Here is a 22016-nt window from a genome sequence, read left to right as displayed (position 1 = left end):
GATTTACAGCCTCAAGATATTTAACTAGGCATTCCGTTTAGATTTAGTGGGATTACTCTTGTCTGCTAAATACATATAGATACATAAGAAAATATTTAGTAAAGTTTAGCAATTAGATGGCATCTGTTCATCTTGTTAGGTACTTCTTCCTCTGTAGCAAAGCACTTTTCTCATACTGGCATTTAGTTAACATATAATAACCATATTAAGGGTAAGCAAAGTTTGCACCTGAAAAAGAGCACCAACTGGGACACAGTTTTGTTTTTGTTTTTGTTTTCTTGACTAGCTGGTATAAATTACAGTCTACTTGGCGGTCTGTCAGTTCTTATTTGATGAGTGATGATTTCCTACAAGGCAACACCAGAATCGAACTAGTACAGTAACGGAGAATGCTGGTATGTGGGAAATATTGATCATTTGTGAGAGAACATGGCCTTTGGGCAGGGGGAGGTCTTCTCATAATGAGCAGGTGTAGTTAACTCAATCTTTCCTCCATTTCTGTTGTTACTCCCCAGTCCAACCCAGCTGCCACTGGATGACAAAGATATCCTTTTATTTGTCTCCTTGCTTTCACTATTGCTCTTCTACAAGTCATTCTCCATATGATATTTGGAGCAATCTTCCTAAAATATAAATCAAATTATCTAAATCCCTAAAATCTTGCATTGATCATTCAAGTCAGTAGAATAAAATCTAAATGCTTACCTTGGAATCTCTTCATTATGACCCCTCCTCAATCTCTAATCTCATCTGCTTTTTCTAGCTACCTCCCACAGCATACACATAAACCACACTCCTGGTTTACTCTTCTTGTTTTGCTTTCTATGTTTGGTGTATCCGTACCTGCCTCAGAACCTCTGCATATGCCATTTCTTTTATCTGGGAAATGTCTTGCAGATATTTGCATGTCTGCTTCCTTAGATTTTAGGATGTATCATACCTAATACCAGGCCATACCTCTAGGCCGTTTTCTTTGCATCACACATATGTTTCTCCATTGCATTTAGTCTCCAACATAATCTTAATGTGTATTTACTTGTTTAGTGTCTATTTCTCCACCGAGGATGTAAGTTCTATGAGATAGAGTCTTGGTCTGTCTTATATAGCTATCATATCCATAAACACTGAATAAATGAATGACTCATAAACCTACTGGGAATGTCAGAGTACAGAACGACACACCTGCCTCTACTCTTTCTCATTTCTCCTCGGCCTATTTTCTGAGTATAGGTATCCAAGTCACTACGGTAACCACAAATAGGGGATATAATTGTCTGATTACCTGTTTGTACTAATATCTTGCTATACTGAAGATGCTGCTACCACCATCTTTCCAGATGTTGCAACATTCTTCCCATATGGGAAGGAGAGATAAAAGAACAGTAGCAATGCAGATGCAGCATTACTTGACAGTTGCCACCTCCTTGTACATGGTGACAGACTGGACAATCTAGAGAAAAGGAAAGTCTAAGGGACAGTATGTACATGTCTGTGAAATAATAAAACATATATATGAGGGTAAGTCTGCTGGTGTAGGAGGACCCAAGCAGCAGCTCAAGAACCTCAGAGACCTTATGAGAACTTAGATCCAAGTACTGATACTTCCCAAAACAGAATGAATGAGCGAAGAAGCAGAAGACCAATATGATAACAATATACCACAAAAGCATGAGCGAAAAGCAAACCACGAAAGAGCAGTTTTAACTGTGCAGAGTACAGATTGAGTGCTTTACATCACTGAGGGTTCTGTAGTAAGGATTTGAACAACATTTAACTGACTTGAAGCTGATTGATTCTGTTAGGCAGTGAGACACATGTGGATGAAGCTACCGTATTCAAGGGAGCCAGATTCGAAGGGAAATTCACATGAGACAGTGCCATGCTTATGAACATAAACTGAGATACTTGAATATTGCTAAATTATGATGAAATCATTGAAGATGTCATAGCGGGAATCCTAAGGAGAAGTATTAACAGTTCTGCATTCCTAGTTCATATGGAAATGCTAATTCCACTTATGAAAGTAAAGTACAGGCATGGCGTTATTATGATTAAGATCCTACAACTGTAGAAATGTAGAGTGGTATATTAATAATATTATAGACATGTTTAGCATAAAATGTAAGCAATGTAACTAAATTAGTTGTACATTCCAGGCTGCATCTGGATTTCCTGTGAGCCTGTTACATTACAAAGCTAAACAGAAGAATAAACCTTTCATGCTTCTTAGGGTGCTCAGACGTTAGCCAGTTTTTGTTTTTCCTGCAGCATTTGTCCCTGGAGAGTGCCAGAATCTTCTAAAGCCTCTTTTAGAAGGCAGTATGTTATTTTAAAGTAGTAGTTAAGATCATCTTACTTGGGTGATGATGGCTGTTTCACATGGCTAACAGCCATACTTGCCTCACAAATAACCTGAAAGTATGTTCGTTTTTGCCAGCCCTCTTGGAAGAATGCATATAGTGGTGTCCAAAAAAAAAAAAAAAAATAGCTTGTATAAATTTCAGGAACTTATTTGTTTCCTTCTTTGCATTTCTTAGGAAAGCCAGCAGAGGAGTTCAATTTGGAATAGTTTTGGAGGAGTGACCATTAGGATGAGATAAATTACTCAGGAGATATACATATATACATATATTGACCATTGGATTTATTAGACCTCAGTGAGAGCTCCTGGAGGCGAGAAAACCAGAAGGAGTACACAAGGGAGTGAAAAGGGGAAAAACACCCTAGAGAACATAAAGTTGAAACGGAAGTCAACGGTACACTCCCAAATAGATTTATTATTTTATAAATGATAGACATTTAGCCATTCCTCTGTCCTCACATTCATCAATTGTAGAGTGCTGCCCCTGTGCCAAGAGTTGGGTTAGGAAGTTGCATTTGAAGTGCCTGCTGGACATAAATGATAAATACTAAAGAATTAACTTATATAATAAACTTCATTTTTTGGAAATTCTTCAGAAATCCAGTATAAATTATCAATCTGAATTAGAGAATTCTTAAAAGGTAGTCTTTTTATAAAAAATAAAATAAATACAGTCTTCTTTTTGTGTTTTGCTTCCAAGGAACATAGTAAGTCAATTTAGTTCAACAAAAGTGGCCAATAAATGGATTTTAATGAAAATATTTCTTAAAAAAACTTTTAATCACATTATATCATTTCTTCCTGTATACATATGTATTCAAGATTTTATCCTCTTGGTTAGGTTAGGCATGTCTATTCCATTTCTGATTACAATCTTGATTAATTTAATACATTCTTTTCTCAGAGTGATTGGCACTACAGATTTGATAGATTTTCTACAAATCCCACATTCCTGTTACTTTGGTGTGAATTATTTTGAACCCCAGTATTTTAATTTTTATGTTTCATCTTAGGACCAGACAAGTCCTACTGGTAATTTGAGGTGAATTGTATAGACATTAGTGAGCAACCCTTATACAGCATCTCCTGCAAATCATATGGTACCACCCCACCAAACTTCCTTCTTGCCCTGGAAAAACCTCTTTGTTTGTTCATTCAAAGTGTCGCCCACTGATACAAGAGGATACTGATACTCTTGATATATCTGATCCTCCTCAGAGTTTCTAGTTCCCGTAGTGGGGGGTGGTATCTTATCATACATCTGGCCCCAGCAATGCAAATAGATGTTCTAGTGGCCCCAGTCCTTTGGGTCTTTCTTTTCTTCCTCCTGACACTGGAGAAACACTACTCACCCAAAGAAGATGTTCTAAGACTATCCTTCATCTCTGAAAGCTCAGAAGAAGCCTCCTGGGAGATTGTCAAGCCTATTGGCAGGGGTGGGTGGGGTGGGTGTCCTTTCCTGCAGTCTTTGCATACTGTTATGTAATCCATGCATCTCCATTTGGAACTTGATGTTCATCTTCCCAGTGATACTGGGAACCACAGGATTATGGGTTTTGTAGTTCACCTAACCACTTGACTTATCTTTTGTGTATGTGTGGCAAAATGGGTTCCAAGTTTTAAACAGCCGAGTTACAAATTAGAGGTGGAACATCACTGGTTTATTATCTGGGTGCAACTTATCAGCACCAACGTAGGACAAAACACTTTTAAAAAACCCACAGTTTTTTCCTTACTTTCCTCACATAATCTGTAAGAGTGTACCTACCTTTTAACTTGATAAAATTCAGCAGGTAAATTCTTTGAACTTGGGGGACAAGGCGGGTGTCAGCACAGTGAGTGCTTCCTTAGGGCTTGTACTCTGGTGGGTGTACTTGAGAAGAATTCCTGCCCCCCCCCCCCATGCCTTTGGCCAACCATTTGTGTAACTAAGAGGGGTGGACATGCTATGTGTGTGTATTTGCTTGTATATACTTGGATATTTAGGGTGAGTTGTGTAAGAAACAGGAAATACTTGTTGCTCCCAAACAGGAGAAATGGTTGCCCAAAGACAGGAGTAGGAAAGATAAGTACAAGTTGCTCTGCAGCACTCCTTACCACTTGATCTTTGCACTGTGAATGCCTTAACTATTCAAAAAAGTACAATTTAAAAAGAAAAAAAAATCCAACAATGATGTCCTTGGCTAGTCCACCCCTATCTCTTATCCTCAGCATCAGCACTGAGGGAGATATCTAATAGTGGGGGCTGTCACATGGGTGACTAACAGTGTTAGGCCCTATGGGTCTTATCACTTGGCTTGACTCATGGAGTAGAAGGAATGACGCATGATGGCACGCTGTGTGCGGTCCCAGGACTCCATCCGGAGCCTCAGTGCGGTCCTGTGAATGCCCACCTTTCCGATATGCAAATCTCTTCCTTGCATGGGAACATTTCGAGGAGCAAGTGCCAGCAGCAGCCTAGGCAGCAGCCACAGGCCCAAGGACACCCCCCCCCAGCCTCACTTAGGACCCCTCCTCGGGTGTGGGGCTGAGTACGGGGTGGGGGGGGGGGACGGGGGGGGGTTCCTGGAGAGCGAGGTTGACTTAGGGATGGGGGGATCAGCTGCTGAGGCTGGCACTTGCAAAAAAGACAAACCAGGCATTCACACTCCAGACCACTCAATGCCAGCATTGTCTCCAATCCATCCTTCATTAAGGTGGGGGCGCGCGCGGGGGAGGGGGAGGGGGGCTCCAGGAGGGGGGAGGCGATAAAGGAAGGAGGGAAAAGCAACCTTTTTTTTTTCTTTTTTTTCCATCCTGCACAAGAAAACGCAGGAGAGAGGAAAGAGTGAGCAGGATGGGAGGCCAGGGAGAGTTGGTGTTGAAGTGAACTTTGGCTTTTGATGGGGGCCCCCTCCCGCCCAGTGGCTTCTGTTTCGCATCCTTGGGCGCCGGTCCCCTCCAGTGGCGGGCTTCTGGGCCCTCTCCTGGCCCCCTGCTGTCCTGGGGCTCCTTCTCCCCCCCACACCCCCACCCCCGGCCTCTCCCACACTCTTCCTCCCGGGGTCCCCGCGCTTTTGCACCGCACAGCGAGCTGCGCCCCCTCCCAGGGCAGGCGGCCGGGCCGGGGGAGGGCGCCCGGGGCTCCCCGAGGCTGGGCCTGCAGGGGGCAGCTCGCCGAGGGGCCGGGCCGGGGCTCCCCGAGGTCGGGCCCTGCAGGGGGCAGCTCTCCGAGGGGGCCGGGCCGGGGGGAGGGGGAGCCCGGGGCTCCCCGAGGTCGGGCCCTGCAGGGGGCAGCTCTCCGAGGGGGCCGGGCCGGGGGGAGGGGGCGCCCGGGGCTCCCCGAGGCCGGGCCCTGCAGGGGGCAGCTCGTCGAGGGGGCCGGGCCGGGGGGAGGGGGGCGCCCGGGGCTCCCCGAGGCCGGGCCCTGCAGGGGGCAGCTCGCCGAGGGGGCCGGGCCGGGGGAGGGCGGGGGGATGACGTGCAGGGGCGGCGGGCCCCGCGGGGGGCGGGGGAGGCGCGAGCGCGGGGGCGGGGCGGGGCGGGGGCGGGGGCGGGGGCGGGCGGCCGCCGAGTGGCTGTGCGCTCGGGCGCTGGCAGCTGGGCGCCGGCTCCGGGCCGCCCGCGCGGGAACTGGGTCGGCGAGGGCGGGAGCGCCGGCCGCACACGCACCGGGAGCCGCCCAGCCGCGCGTCCTAGGGGCCCGGCGCACCCCGCAGCCCGGCTGCGAGCCGTTGTCGGTCCCCGAGGGAGGCCCGGAGCAGCCCGCCCGCCCGCCCGAGCCCGGGAAGCCCGCGCGCCGCCCGCACCGCGGCGAGGCCACCATGCTCGGCGCCCGCCGGCCGGCCCGCAGCCAGTTGCCGCTCGTCCTGCTCAGGCTGCTCTGCCTTCTCCCCACAGGACTGCCCGTTCGCAGCGTGGACTTTAACCGAGGCACGGACAACATCACCGTGAGGCAGGGCGACACGGCCATCCTCAGGTAGGGCTCGCGGGCAACTTTTCTGCCGAGCGCGACGGCGGGGCTGCGTGTGCGCGCGCGTGTGGGTCTCTGAGCGTGTGTGTGTCGACTCCAGCCTGAGCTGCAGGCTCGTGTGCGTGTGTGCATGTGTGCGCTCAACTCCGGCTTCTGAGGTTGCAGGCTCGAGTGTGTGTGTGTGTGTGTGTGTGCGCGCGCGCAACTCCAGCTTCTGAGGTTGCAGGCTCCTGTGTGTGTGTGCATGTGTGTGCTCAACTCCGGCTTCTGAGGTTGCAGGCTCGAGTGTGTGTGCATGTGTGTGTGTGTGCTCAACTTCAGCTTCTGAGGCTGCAGGCTCGTGTGTGCATGTGTGTGTGTGTGTGCGCGCTCAACTCCAGCTTCTGAGGCTGCAGACTCCCCTGTGTGCATGTGCCTGTACATGTGCTCAACTTCAGCTTCTGAGGCTGTAGGCTCCTGTGTGTGTGCATGTGTGTGTGTGCTCGTGTGTTCAACTCCAGCTTCTGAGGCTGCAGGCTCCTGTGTGCGTGTGTGTGTGTGTGTGTGTGTGCATGTGTGTGCTCAACTCCAGCTTCTGAGGCTGCAGGCTTGTGTGTGCATGTGTGTGTGTGTGTGTGTGTGTGTTTGCTCAACTCCAGCTTCTGAGGCTCCAGGCTTGTGTGTGTGCGTGTGTCCTGAGCGTGTACACGCACCTCTTACAGAGTGGCCCACTGATCTGGCCACAGATTTCAAGGGAATTCTGTTTCCCGTGGAGGACCAGCGGTGTTGACGAAATGTGGTTTGGTTTCTTAGGACCAAGAAAGCCCAACTTTGCCGATGGTGTGATGGTGTTCGTGGCACTTGGGCCAGTGTTCCTGCTTTTGTGATTTCAGATGCTTTGCACTTAAGAGTTTTGTTGGGCTTCTTTAATGGGAGAAAGACGAGTTGTTGAATTACGGCTCTCAGAGAGTGGTACACAGTACTGCATTCTCTATGCTGTGTGTGTGTGTATGTGTGTGTGTGAGAGAGAGAGAGAGAGGGAGAGAGCAAGGAATACATGCACATCAAGGCTCTCGCTCTGCCCCAGCAGTAGTTGGGACTGGAGACTTTCTGTAAGGACCCTCTAATTGACATCGAGGGCAATAAATCAATCTTAGAACTTTGGTTGGTTACTGAGCCTTTTCTGGAATGCGGATAGACATCGACACATGAAAGTAGAGAAGGAAAAAAAAAATAGGAACGTGCCAAATTGCTGATATTTAAGAATAGGAGCGTTAAGCACAAAGGTTAGGCAAGAATTAACCTGGCGTAAAATGGATATTTCAAATTGATTATTGACCTTAAAGTCCTATCTCTGTGTGGCTCTGCCAAACTCTGAAGTATAATTTGGGATTGAAATTTGGAAAGGAAGAGTCCCAGTCCTTGGGAGTTTGACCCCTGTAAGGGACAGTGAGCAGGAGAAACTCAGATGGAACCTAGCCATAATTTTATTTCTAAAAAAGCATCGAGCTTCTTTTCCTATGTTTCTCTTCTCTCTCCCCCTCCTCCACCTCCTGCACATACCCTTGTCCTTTTTTCTAGCTTTCTTAAATTTCTGTCAGATACGAAAGAGAGGAAGAAAGGAAAGAAAGGAAAGAAAGAAAGAAAGAAAGGAAAAAAAGAAAGAAAGAAAGAAAGAAAGAAAGAAAGAAAGAAAGAAAGAAAGAAAGAAAGAAAGAAAGAAAGAAAGAAAGAAAGAAAGAAAGAAAGAAAGAAAGAAAATGTTTTCCTTGGAGAGCTTTTAAAATCTCATTGTGTCCAAATGAAATGACCCAGTGTCAGTCTGTCCATACAGTTAATACGGCTTGTTGTGGCAATAAAAAACAGTATGCCAGTATGCGAGAGAAAGTAAACCTCTAATCTGTGTGCAAGGAGCTGATAGTGCATAAACCCTGGGGCATCAGGGAGCAGTTCTCTAGCAGAGCTGCCTACAGCAGCAAAGTTTTCTTTCCTTTTCTCAGAAATAAATTTGGTTGGCTGTCACAGTGTCCTGCTTGGGGATCTCTAGCCTTGTTAGAGAGGAATGTGTACGTGTGGTTTGGTGTGTGTGTGTGTGTGTGTGTTGCTGCAGGTTGTAAAAAGGAAGAAAATCGTTATGTATAAGTGCTCCTTTCTTCGTTTCCTGAGCATTGAGAGATTATGAATCCCAAAGATCCTACTATCCAAAGCAGATTTTCCCTACCAGCTTTCCAGCCCTGTAAACCTGCATGTGTGATTTATCCACATGGAGTAATAAGATTTATAGAGTAATTTATCTGTTTGCAAAGGGATTTGGATATGATGCAGAAAATGTTTTTTGCAAACACATAAGCATGCCATCTCAACTGCTAACATTCATACTCCCTAACGTCATTAACCCTTTACTAGTGAAGCACTCTATATAGATTTATGGTATCCTCAGAAAGACTTTTTTCGCTGAGTGTGAGACTGAATATGGGGAAAGTGACTATCCTGGATGTGTATGTTTTTATTTAAAGGTCCATGAACTTTGTAAGTCAGCATCACCTGTATCTTAAGCTATAGTTATTAAGGAGTTAGGGAAACATCTAAATGGTAACTCAAAAGAAAGAGGATATTCTTCTGTTTTTGTAGAGCATGTGCATAGAGTCTGTGTCTATGAGAGGTGTGTAACTGCATAAATGTCTACGTAGGATATTGATGTGCTTCTGTGTGTCTCTGGCTTAAAGGAAATGGAGTTTTTAAGCATTACACTTTGGGAGGCATTATGGGGTGGAAATGGGGGTAGTGAGAAATGAGAATAAATATAGAAGCAGTTATTCACTAGGAAAGAGAAGATAGACAAACAGAACCATGCAGAGAAGTCACCTGTGAGAGTCCATTGCTTTTTCAGACCTCACCTAATGTGCCCTCTTTTTTTTTTTTTTTTTTATTTCCTTTGCCTTGGACAAGGCTTTTATTTCTGGGTGGTGGAGCTCTATCAGAAGTAACTATGGAGAGAGTTCCCTTTGTTTTCGTAGCTGACCTTCTTCTCAATCTCTTTAACTGAGCCCAGTAAGCTTTGTGGGTCAGTTTCCCGGTGAAGAATGGTTTTCTTGCTTTCTGTTTACAAGTCTAGCCCGGGAAAGGCTTGCTTCTACTTTATTTGTGACAATTTACTGGGAGCATGAGCTTCCAGGGGAGGAGAGGAAAAAGAGAACTCGATTCATTGGAAGCCACAGTAGATGTTTGGCACTGAGAAAGTGAAATGGCAAGGAGAAAAAAAAACCCTCAGTGATTCTGTGGCCCTGAATACTCTGAAATAGCAACAGGAGACAAGGAAGGTTTGTAATTGTGGTGGTCCAGTGGCAGGAGTTTGGTTGACTGTCCTCCAGACATTTCCCTTTACTGCCTTGAAAAAAAAGGTGTATCTTTTGGGAACTGATGCTTCTTTTTGTATAATTATGATATACTAGTCTTGGGGTCTTGTTTGGTACTTTCTATCTTTTTTGGGGGAAAACAATAAAAGACTATAGAATGAAAGTGACAGAACTAGATAGAGAAATACTCTCCTTTATATGAACCTAACCCTGTTGTTTCCCAGACAAAAATCTAGATCTTCAGAGGTTCTCTATGAGATCCTTTAAAGGCTAAAGGAAACCACACACCATCTTCTATCTTATTGTTTTTTTAAGATTTTATTTTCCATCTTCTATCTTAAAGACATAGAATCAAGGTATGATCCACAGACAAGTGGCAGCAGCAGCAGTTACATGGGTTCCTTCCTAGATATTAAACCAGAAACTGCATTTATATTTGTGTGTGCAGTAAAGTGTAAGACGTACTCATAGGACTTGACTTATGGAATGTTTCAGGTATTTTTCTGATCAGAGCCCACCTGCCTGTCACCCCCAAGAAGTGTATGAGTTCATCAGTTACTAGACACATTTCTAACACTGGTTTTTCTAACTTTCTACTCTTGCACACATGCTCCCAACAAGATTCACCTCCTGGTTATGCTTGGCAGGTTGAAATCGTATGGCTTTTTTGATAAGTCAAAGGAAAAATGGAAAAGGTAGTGTTCTAATCTAGCCTGCAAAATTTCATTTTTACCAGTCCCATTGACGATATCTTTAATATCAACATATGTATAGAAAGATAATGATAAAGTAATTGATCCTAATGTATCTGTTCAAAAGGTAACTTTGTAAAAATTACATTTTATGCATATTTGTACATATTGTATAACTGCATATATGATAAAATGCTAGGGTTTCATTCTATTGTGATTTTAAACATTTTAAATTTGAGGTATTGCAATTTTATTTATTTATTTATTTTTGCAATTTTATTATTTTACAATGCTGACCCTGCTTGATGTTTGCAAGATATTATAATACTTTTTATGGTGATAACATTTTTCTCATTTAAATGTAAATATACTTGATAAGTGGTAGGTGTAAGAAATTGTGTAAATTTATTTATTTATTTATTAAAGAAAGGTTTCTTTTTTTTTTTTAAGATTTTATTTATTTATTCATGAGAGACACAGAGAGAGAGAGAGGCAGAGACACAAGCAGAGGGAGAAGCAGGCTCTATGCAGGGAGCCCGATGCGGGACTTGATCCTGGGACTCAAGGATCACGCCCTGGGCCCAAGGCAGGCGCTAAACCGCTGAGCCACCCAGGGTTCCCCTAAGTGTCTAAATTTAACATGGCCCTAAGCTTTTAATTTTTTAGAATTCTAGGTCCTCATTCCCTTGTTTTTACTCTAGGGGAAAAAGTGGAAACAACACAAGAGATTTGAGTATTTGACAGTGCAATGTGAAAATGTTGTGCAAATTTCAAGGGAAAAATGGCTTCTCTTCTATAAGGCATCTGGAACGCCTACATTTACAAAGAAAGTGTCAACACTCAAACATACTCCTGACACAATATGTGATTTTTCTACCACTTGTAAATCACTATTTGAAAACAAACTTTGTGGGCATGGGTCTTTGGGGAACGTCTGTGGCAATTATGAAGTTTTCTTTCTCTGGCTAAGTCACTAATCAACATTTATTGGTTATTACTGATACTTAAAGGACCCTGCATTTCACATTGAATCCTTTATCAAACATATTAGTAAATGGTCGAGTATAGCACACTGTATATTGTCCAGGAATATGGCATATTAGATACACTTTTTAATGTTGATGTACCTGTGCATTGTATCATTTGTTGTTACTTAGGGACAGAAGAGTGCAGCCCAGTCTCATGTGACAAATACAAATTGTGATAATTTGTGTTTTTATAAGTATGAAACACCTAAGTATATATACACACACCCCACATATTATGGTCATTTTTCTGTTCTATGTCATCTGACTTTAATGAATTATCTGCAGAATTGTGGAGTGAACAACCAAAGGTGACTGACTTATCTACTAAATCAGTTGGGGAAGGTTAAACATTTGTGTTTCTTGAAGCTGGTTCTACATAATAGCAAACTCAGGCAAAAAGAGGATTAGTGCATATTTTGCTGTGGTCTTTGAGAGCCCCAGGTACAAATGTATATAACTCCCGTGATAGGAAGTTACCTAACCGTGTGCTGGTCCCCCTTGCTGTCATCACTTGAACCTTAGAGAGCCCTTCTCTTCAGGCTGTTACTTAGGCTTACAGCCATTTGCCCTGTTTTTGGAATGTCCTGCTTGTTAGTTTATAAGACTTAGAAGACCTAGACTCTAATTTTGGATCTATCCTTGCATGCTACATGACTTTGAACAAATCCCTTAAATATTTGAGCTTCAGTTTAATTTATAAAATGCTGAAACTGCCTATTTTAGTTACTCTAGTTACTTTACAGGGTTGTTTGAAGAAGCTCAGAAGAGGTAAAGTAGGGAAGTTTGTCCAATTGTAAACTTCTACATAAGCATAAATATATTAGTCATTTTCCAACCACATTCAGCCAGTTGTTCGGACTTCGGGCAGCTCTTTTGCTTAGACCAGTGTTTCTCAAACTTGAAGGTGTATCGGAAGGTATATCAGGAGTGCTTATCAGAACATAAATTGGTTGGCTTCTACCTTCAGAGTTTCTGATTCAGTAGGTCTCCGGTGGGGTCTGAGATATGCATTTCTAGCAAGTTCTTGATGTTGCTAATGCTGCAGGACGAGGCCACACTTTTGAGAATTGACTCTTGCTATAACAAGTGTGTTCTGCAGATGAGTATTTTAGATATCACACAGTCTCTTTTTAAAATCCCAAATCTCAGGGATTTTACAAGATCCTCAAATGATTCATAAACATCTGAAAGGTAGAGAAGCAGTGCTTTAGATGGATCACAACCGTGGCTGCCTATTACAGTCAAGGGGAGACCTTTCAAAAAATACTGAAGCCACATAATCTCTGCTTTCAGAAATTCTTATTTAATTAGTTTAGAGTAGGGCTGGGCATAGGTTTTTCTTTTTCTTTTTTTTTAATTGATTCTGATGTGTACATAGAGTTAGAACCATTACTTTACTAGTTGAGGAATCTCTTATAAAACACCTTTGGGTCAGTACTTAATAGATATAGTAAAAAATTGAAGTCATATTGTATGGCTTGGGAACTATGTCAACAGCAAAGATGTACAAGTTCAATTGGGACAAAAGAATGAGACCATCATAGATCTATTTCTTTACCACACAATCCCATAGCACAATGTCATGGAAAATGTAGTGACTTTATCTTAATATGGATCCAATTTATATACTATCTATTGAAAGATCATTAAAGCTTGGGTTTTTTAAAGATTATTGTCTTGTGTTCTCATTTTCATTGGTATTAGGCAAGACACAGAACAGTTTTAGTATGGTTTTTTTCAGTTCTATCTCTAAGAGATAAAAGAGATAATATTTAGGCAAGAAAACGTCTTCAGTGATAACTTATTCAAACAGGCTTAATTGTGTGCATTTATGTTGCCATATACACAGATATATGATTTACAAGATGAAAGTTACATGTTTGTGGACTTCATCTCTATTTTACATGGTGATCAATCTTTAGCTGAAACGTAGGATCAAGTCTTTGTGCATAGGTAAAGACTGTCAAGGGTATAATAAGTTTAGAATGCTTAACAAGTAGTCAGAAGACTTAGATCTAAATATCATGAAATAATCCAATCTATTAAATGAGAATAATCATCAATCACTTGGCCTACTACACAAACTATTTTTGTGATGATCAAGTGACCCAGTATATATTGGAGTGCTGTATAAATTATAAGATGGCATAAAATATAAGCTCTTAGTAAGATTATTGTCATAATATTCACAGTAAGAAAAAGCTTTTAGAACATTAGGAAATTTGATAAAATGAGCTTTTTGTTTTTATTTCTTGGTCAAGGATAGTCATTGGCTCTGTGTATCATTTTTCCCCCTAAGGGCATTTGAAGTTACATGTATCTTAGAATATAGTTGAGTTTCTTATCAGGAGTGCTGGGTGAGTGAACACTTTTGTAGCCACTTGTAATCAAAACATAATCTGAAGTTAATGAGTGATTAACCTTAACAAAAGAAAACACTTTGCTTCAGATTTTGTTAATTACTGTAGGATAAACTTGTAGAAGTCTCGGGTAGGAAAGGCTCTGGAGATTGGGTGGTCTCTATTAATTAATTAATAGACTCCCTCCCTGTACAGGAGTCTGTACAGGTCGGAGTATGGGGCAGAAGGAGGGGGCTAGGTGATGCAGACTCTTCACTGAGATCATGACCTAAGATCATGACTGAAGTCCTGTGCTGAACAGATTGATGGTAGGTGCCTCCTACCATCTCATTTTAAAGTGATACAACTGAGGGGGTGTCTAGGTGGCTCAGTTGGTTGAGGGGTTAAACATCTGCCTTTGGCTCAGGTCATGATCCCCAGGTCCTGGGATCAAGTTCCACATTGGGCTCCCTGCAGGGAGCCTGCTTCTCCCTCTGCCTATATTTCTGCCTCTCTCTCCGTGTCTCTCATGAATAAATAAAATCTTTTAAAAAACAATAATAAAGTCATGTAACTGAGGAAAGAAAAATTTAGTTGGTTGTTTAAATATTTGAGTGATTTTTAGAACTCGAATTCATGTCTTCTGTTTCTCATTCAGCAATCCTTCAAGTTATCTTCCTGGTTTTCATGCAGTCTCATTCTGTGCTGTTTAAAATTATGCCAGAAGTGTCCTTGTCCTTCCCTTTTTTCCCTATCGTCTCTTCTTCTTCTCCTCCAGTCCCTATCCTTCCCCCTCCCTCCACTCGCCTCCTCCTTTGTCCTCTTCCTTTTTCTACCCTTCTCTTCCATTCTTTCTCTCTCTCTTATCCCTTCTCCTCTCCTCTCTTCTTCCTCTTCTCTTTTCTCTCTCATCCCTGAAAATCAAAGTTGAGCTTTCCTATGAATGATCCTTCAGCTAGTGCTGGCCAAAGAAGTTTTCAGTAAATACGTTATTGTTTACATGTCTACTATCACCTGTCTTAACCAGATAGGCTTTTTTTCTTCACTTAAAGCTTCAATCTTACCATATTGGCAAAGCCAGTCTTGTTCTTGGCAGAACCTACATAACTTTTTTTTTTAAGTTTTGTTTTGTTTTCCTTTTTGCTTCTGTTGCTCTGCCTGTTACTTATATTTCTTATCTGAATTCTTGACTCTTTACTCCAGTACTTCACTTGGGTTCCTCAACCCTACTACCACCTTATTGTTCCTTTTAACTTTCTACCTGGTTAAGTTTCCTATTACTTGTCCCTCGTAGAGACCCCTGATCAGGATGACTGTACAATGAGATCATGGTGCAAAGGCTCTGCTTTCAGTTTGTAGACTATCCTTTATATAACCCCAAGCAGTACTCTAAACATTGTAGTCATTTTAAATTATACTTAAAATTCTTTGAGGAAGATAGAATTTATTTTCTAATTTGTACAGAATTTATTTTGGGCTAACAGGAGGGCTGATGGTCACTGGGAGGAACTGGACATAGATATAGACCAGTCTCCTGGGATGGTGGAAGCACTGGATGATAGGTTCTGCTACCAGTGCTTAGGGGGGTGCTTGTGTGTCATGAAGAACAAGGTTTCATGAAGCTTTCTTAGCAGATGAGCCAAGGGAGGTCCAACATGTTACACCACAGAGCACAGTAAGCACAGTAAGGGGAAGATAACAGGTTAGCAACTCCCAGTGAGCCCTATAGGTAGGCAAGCAGTTGACACAGGGAGGTCTGTAGCTCGTATAGAGACTATGTCACAAGGCAGAGCCAAGTCAGAGAAGAACAGAGTCCATGGGATAAGGACTGGCTTATACAGATACTGAGGGCTCTGCCCTCAGTAATAAGGGACTTACAGCCCAGACATACTACTAAGAATAGCTAACTTGGTCAAGGATACAAGTAAATCTCTGTATCAAAGCTTTTATAACCAAGGGGGGTAACACAAAGATATCTCTCAGAGCGCTGAACTCCATCTTTTAAAACTTGTTCAGGATCATGAAACCTGGTCTAGATAGGCAGGGAAAAGATAGAGACAGAAGTCTGAAATGAGGTAAGAATTGACACTACTTGCTTCTCCCTGACTTAGGCAACTTTGCTAGATTACATCTTTGTTCTACTTAGTTCTTTGAGACCCCATGTAGTTGGTAGAATTATGGACCTGACCTCATCTGACTATCCCAGGGCTATTGTTTTCTTTCTTTTTTTCCCCAGGTCTCTTGTTTTCCAGTATCAATCTAGAAGTATTCCCAGATCCTTCAAAGCCTTCTCATCTACAATATAAAAGTCAAAGGTCCTTACCTTGGATAGCTCCCCATGCCCTGCTACTTCATTGCATCTACTAATTCAGAATCACTTAAATTCTCTGTTCATGAGCATGTGAATGTGTGTACACACATGGTGCTGTTTCTTACCTTTGACCATGAAACTCTCTCTGCCTGGAACCTTCTCTTTCTCCCCTCCACCCTTTCCCATTGCATTTCTTTGCTAAGTTACATCTGTGTTGCTTCTTCTAGGCTCAAGTCTAGTTTTGGTGATGTCTCATTCAGGAATCTTCTCTTATTCTCTCAGACTGTGCTAAGTACTCTATTATTGGTGATAGACTTTCTGCATATCTTTGTTCCCTTTTAGCTTTACTGAGGTATAATTGATAAATAAAATTTTTATATATTTAATCTGTACAGTGTGATGATTTGATATACATATACATTATAAAATGATGACTACAATGAAGTTAATTAACACATTTATCACTTGACTTAGCTACCTTCCTTTCTGTGTGATAAGAACACCCAGGATCTACTCTCCATGCAAATTTCACATGCACAGTGCAGCATTATGAACCATTATCACCATGAAGTTTATTAGCTCTCTGGAATATATTCATCTTATAACTGAAAGTCTACCCTTTGACCAACATTTCTCTATTTCCACCACCCTCCAGCCCCTACCACTCTATTCTGTTTTTATGACTTAGACCTTTTTTAGGTTCCATGTATAATTGAGATTATACAATGTTTGTCTTTGTCTAGCTTTTTTTCATTTAGCATGATGCCCCCCAGGTTGCAAATGGCAGGCTGTTGCAAATGGCAAGATTTAAACAATTTTTATGACTAAGTAATATTCCATTGTGTGTGGGAGGAAGGGATAGAGTGAGAGAGAAAGAGAAAGAGATATGATATATAGATATATAGATATAGCTAGATATAGATACATCACATGTTTTTTTTTAATTTTTTTAAATTTTTTATTTATTTATGATAGTCACACACACAGAGAGAGAGAGAGGCAGAGACATAGGCAGAGGGAGAAGCAGGCTCCATGCACCGGGAGCCCGACGTGGGATTCGATCCCTGGGTCTCCAGGATCGCGCCCTGGGCCAAAGGCAGGCGCTAAACCGCTGCACCACCCAGGGATCCCCATCACATGTTTTCTTTATCGATTCATTCATCAGTGAATGCTTGGGTTGTTTCCGTATCTTGGCTATTGTGAATAATGATGCAGTGAACATGGGAGTACAGATACCTCTTTAAGATACTGATTTCCTTCTAATATATGTCCGGAAGTGGGATTGCTGGGTTTATACATACCTCAGTTGAGCATTTAGTACACTTTAGAGTCGCTCTTGTCTTGCCTCAAATGTATTATCAGTCCTTCAAAGACAGGCATCTCATCTACTTTAACTTTCCATCTAAAAAATTAGCTTAACACCTATAGGTGCTCAGATAAATATTCACTTACCAAATTAAACAGAAAGAGGTAGTCTTACTGTAAAGCAAGCATATGAGAAATTGGTTTATGGAAGAGGAAATAAGTTTGAAGGAGACAGGGATGAAGCAAGATATGTTAATGGTAAAACCAACCACTACTAGAGAAATTATAAATGTGTGGTTGAAGAAGGTAAAGTAGCAAAATCAGAGTTAGATTATTTTCTGATCGGTGGTTGAGGGGATAAGGGGTTTGGCTAAAACATTTCAACATTTCCCATTGCAGATACTCTTTTGAAGCACAGCTTTCTAGGGCATGTGGAAGGCATAGGAGAGCATTTTAGGAGAACTCAAAACTTTAGTCACATGTGCCCAAAGTGTGCTCCATTCACTGATGGATGAGCTTTTGACAAAATTAGGAGTCACTCAGTGCTTCTGGTGTGTCATGTCCAATGTCTGTGAAGAACTCAGAATCGCAGGTAGCTCAAGAGAAGGAATAAACCTTCTGAGAGCTGCTGAGGCTTTCTCCCTGAAAGATGGCTGTGAACTTTCCGGAACTAAGTTGAGGATTTGGGAGTTATTTATGGTTGGCAGGCAGGATTGTTGTGCATCAGGTAGTTTCACCTCATCTGTTCTACTTCTTTGTGAAATGAGACAAAGTACAGATCATTTGCACTCATTTGACTTGAAGTAATTATTCACACTGAACAATGATGCCTACTTGGGTTTTGCAGTGTTGAGCTCTTTACTTGCTGCTGGAGAAATTCAAACTTGAACGTACAGTGGACTTTTTAATAATCTCAGATTCTCTGTATATTTTGTCATAATGCACAAAGGCATTATTTAGATGAGGTCAGAGGAAAAGCCTGTAACTCTGAGGAAAATGAAACACAGCTTCTCATACAGTAATGCATTATTATATTTATTCCATTATAATTTTTAGTGATGCATTTCTCTATTGAATTTCTATATTTTGAAGTTATCAGAAGTTACTAATATCTTTTCTAACATAATGCTTTAGTCATGCTACTACTTGCCACACTTCTCTGCTAGGAATAGTATAGCTAAAATGAAAGTCATGTAGTTCAGCACTAAAAACCATGCATAGACAAATGTATACATGTGAAGATACTGATTGGGAAAATTACTTGGTTTACTAATTTCTAATTTTTGTGCTGCTTCAGTTATATTTCACTCTAGGACATATATCAGACTTGTTTGTTTCATGGGACTTGAATCACATATGATTGTCAATTTGTGGCTGATCTTTGTCTTGAGATAACCAAGATTGCTGTCATCTTAACACATGTTCATGCTGTAATTGTATGAGCATATCTTAAGATCAGCATTTTATATCGCAGAATCATTAACTTAGCAGATGTATCTTTCTTTGACTTTCTTTCTGACCATTATGCCTCTACCATTTTTTAAAGCATTTTAGGGATCCCTGGGTGGCGCAGCGGTTTGGCGCCTGCCTTTGGCCCAGGGCGTGATCCTGGAGACCCGGGATCGAATCCCACATCAGGCTCCCGGTGCATGGAGCCTGCTTCTCCCTCTGCCTATGTCTCTGTGCCCCTCTCTCTCTCTCTCTGTGACTATCATAAATAAATAAAAATTAAAAAAAAAAATAAAGCATTTTAAAAATATTTATTTATTTATTTGAGAGAGAGAAAGAGAGCATGTGAGTGGGGAGGGGAAGCACAGAGAGGAAGTGAGAGAGAGAAGCTCAAGCAGATTCCCCACTGAGCACAGAGCCCAGCAGAGCATGATTCTGAGATAGTGACTTGAGTCCCATACCTAGAGGTGGATGTTCAAACCACGGAGCCACCCTGGTGCCCCTCTTCTGTCTTTCTTTTGTGACTTGGGTACAGTGAGCTAATATCTAATATCATTAGCACCTCAAGGAACTGCCTAAAGTCTATAGAATATCACTAGATCAGATAAACTTCTAGATTGAATGCCAAGGGCACTTAGGCTTTAGTTCCACAAAACCTTAACTCTAGAAAGTTGGGAATTAATTTTTATTGTTTTAACTCCGAGAGAGTAATTCCTACTTACCTCTTAAGCAAAGATGTTGATCTGTCGTTGAATATGGTTGAGTTCATTAAAAGAAATGTGTGATGTCATAAGTGGAATGGTGATATGCTCAAATTAAAAAAAAAGAACAACTCCTACATTATGTTATAAATGTCATGGTATAGGGAACTTAAAAACATTTTTGCATTAATACCTTGATACTTGTATAGATATAAAGTGACTCCAAACTTATTCTGAAAATAAAAGTATATACTTAATAGAATCTGTTATGATAAACAAATTACATCATAAATATGCTTAATTACATTGTGCAGATCTATTTGAACACAAGACTTAATTTTTTAGTTTCTTTTGCATATATCAACAATAATATATAAAAATCAAAAGCATATATATGCTTTTTATATGTACAATAAATATACATATACTCAATATGAATCAGAATATTATTGTGAACTTGGGTTATAGTATATACTTTAATAGGAATCTAATTTAATTTGATGCAGCAATACGGAGAAGCTTATTGCAGAAAACTAAATTTTCCAAGGTTATGAAGGATACGAGTAGGTACTATATATAGGAAGCATCATATGATATCTTTCTTAATTTTTGAGTAGTTTTATTTTTAATCAATCATTATGCAAGTGCCAAAATTACTCTATAAGAGAGGTCAGATCTGTTGAGTGAATTAAAAAAAAAAAAAAGAAAGGTCAGACTTAATGTTTCTGTCCCCCCCGCAAGATTTAATTTTTTTTTTTTGCAGATTTATATACTATTTGTTGAATCATGAAATTAGACTTAATGTTTCTTGTTTCTATTCTATCTTGGTTAACATACATAATAATCCCTAAGGAGTAAAATAAGATTGTATAACATTGCTTCTATTTGGATTATAGGATGGACACTAATGGCGTATTAGTTAAGCGAGAAATAACTTTTAAAAATGTAAAATTAATTCTTCATATTTCTGAACTCAGTTCTAAGCTAGACTTCCATTTTCTTTCATCCTAAATCAAGAGATATTGTCATCTGGTAAAAAGCATGCTTGCTGCAAATGAGACTGGCCACTGAAGGAGAAGAATAAGAATTTTAATTAAACTTCAATTTGTTTATCAAGTAAAAATACCATAATTATGCTTTTATGCCCTTTTCAATATTAAAGATTCAAGGCAAGTAAAGAAATGATTAGAATAATAGAAATAAGTTCAGGTGTAAGACTCAGATGCACTAAAACAACTTGGTAGTATGATTATAGACCTACTATTGCTAACATTTGAAGCCCTGTAGAAAACAGAAACCATTTCACATTATTGGTGACATACAATATTGTCCTGGTTAAAAGGAGAAAATGATACTAAATCAATAACAGCAACAAAAGCCTAAGTAATAGAACATTTTAAAAAGGAAGCAGTGACCACTAAGAGCCAACATAGGTTCCCTGGGAACATACTGTTACATGGTAAATAGCCTTCTTTCTTTCTTTCTCTTTCTTTCTTTCTTTCTTTCTTTCTTTCTTTCTTTCTTTCTTTCTTTCTTTCTTTCTTTCTTTTTCTTTCTTTCTCTTCTTTTCTTAAAGATTTTATTTTTAAGTAGAAATATATTTCTTTAAAACAAACAAAAATCTGGGCTGGTAGATTAGGGAAATGCCATTTACTCTGAGTATCTGTATTTTGACAAGTTTCTCCTGATAGACATATGAACAGATTATCAGTCTATTAATGAGCTAGATTTTTTTTGGTTAATTGGATGATCATGCCAGAGAAATACTGATTGACAGCATTGAAGGATTCTCTCAGTCTGTCTTTGGCCATGTTCAATATTTGGATAAAAATACGGGAAGCAAACCTGCTACCATGTGTATGACACAAAAATAGGAGAATGGTTTTGTGTCATACCATGTGTATGGCACAAAGATAAGAGGATTTTGTCTTTTCACAGAATTATTAAGGTAGAAATGGATGAGAGCTTATACAGAGGTAAGTTATCACTCTCTGTATAAAAGAATGATATTCATATGTATATGTCTTTATACCACACTTCATTCCTCCCCATCCACTCCCAAAATAAAGGAGAGAAAAGGAAAGAATTTAGTTTGTAATTTAAGTAGAACATAATTTAAATAAGTAAATCAGGTTGAAGTCTTTTATAAATGATCTTTCAAATAGTTTTATGATGTGATGGGAATAACACAGCCTCTGAGCTAGGAGACCTAGCTCCAAGTATTGCTTCTACCAATCCCTAACTTTGCAAGCAAGGGCAAAGGAGGGCAAATTACTTATCCTTGCTGGGCCTCAAGTCCTCTATTTGAAAAGTTAAAGTGATAATAATAGTTACCCTTTTACCTCAGAAGGCTAGTATAAGAATGAAATAAGAAGGATCTGTAGTTATAGGTAAGATAGATAGATCGACCTATACATCTGGGTGTATGTATATTTATTTATAATGTCACTTGCTTTTCTGCCAAGTGGAATAGGTTTCCTTGTAAAGAAGTAAATTTTTAATCATCTTCATATTTAAGCAGAGACCAGGTAACCACAATTAA

General features: G+C 40.7%; 1 protein-coding gene across 5 annotated transcripts in view; it reads left to right on the top strand.

The window, feature by feature from the left end:
- The first annotated feature begins 6129 nt into the window (after positions 1–6129).
- LSAMP (limbic system associated membrane protein) overlaps positions 6130–22016 on the top strand; it is a 646473-nt gene continuing 630586 nt past the window's right edge. For all 5 annotated transcript variants that reach the window (XM_038582908.1, XM_038582905.1, XM_038582904.1 and 2 more), the window contains exon 1: positions 6130–6320. In XM_038582908.1, the coding sequence (XP_038438836.1) occupies positions 6166–6320 (155 nt within the window). In that variant the 5' untranslated portion in view covers positions 6130–6165. The remainder of the gene's footprint in view (positions 6321–22016) is intronic.

The sequence above is a fragment of the Canis lupus genome, chromosome 33, assembly GCF_011100685.1.
Source record: "Canis lupus familiaris isolate Mischka breed German Shepherd chromosome 33, alternate assembly UU_Cfam_GSD_1.0, whole genome shotgun sequence".
Lineage (NCBI taxonomy): Eukaryota > Metazoa > Chordata > Mammalia > Carnivora > Canidae > Canis > Canis lupus.
Note: the sequence above shows the minus strand (reverse complement) of the source record. Positions and strands in the feature narration are given on the sequence as shown.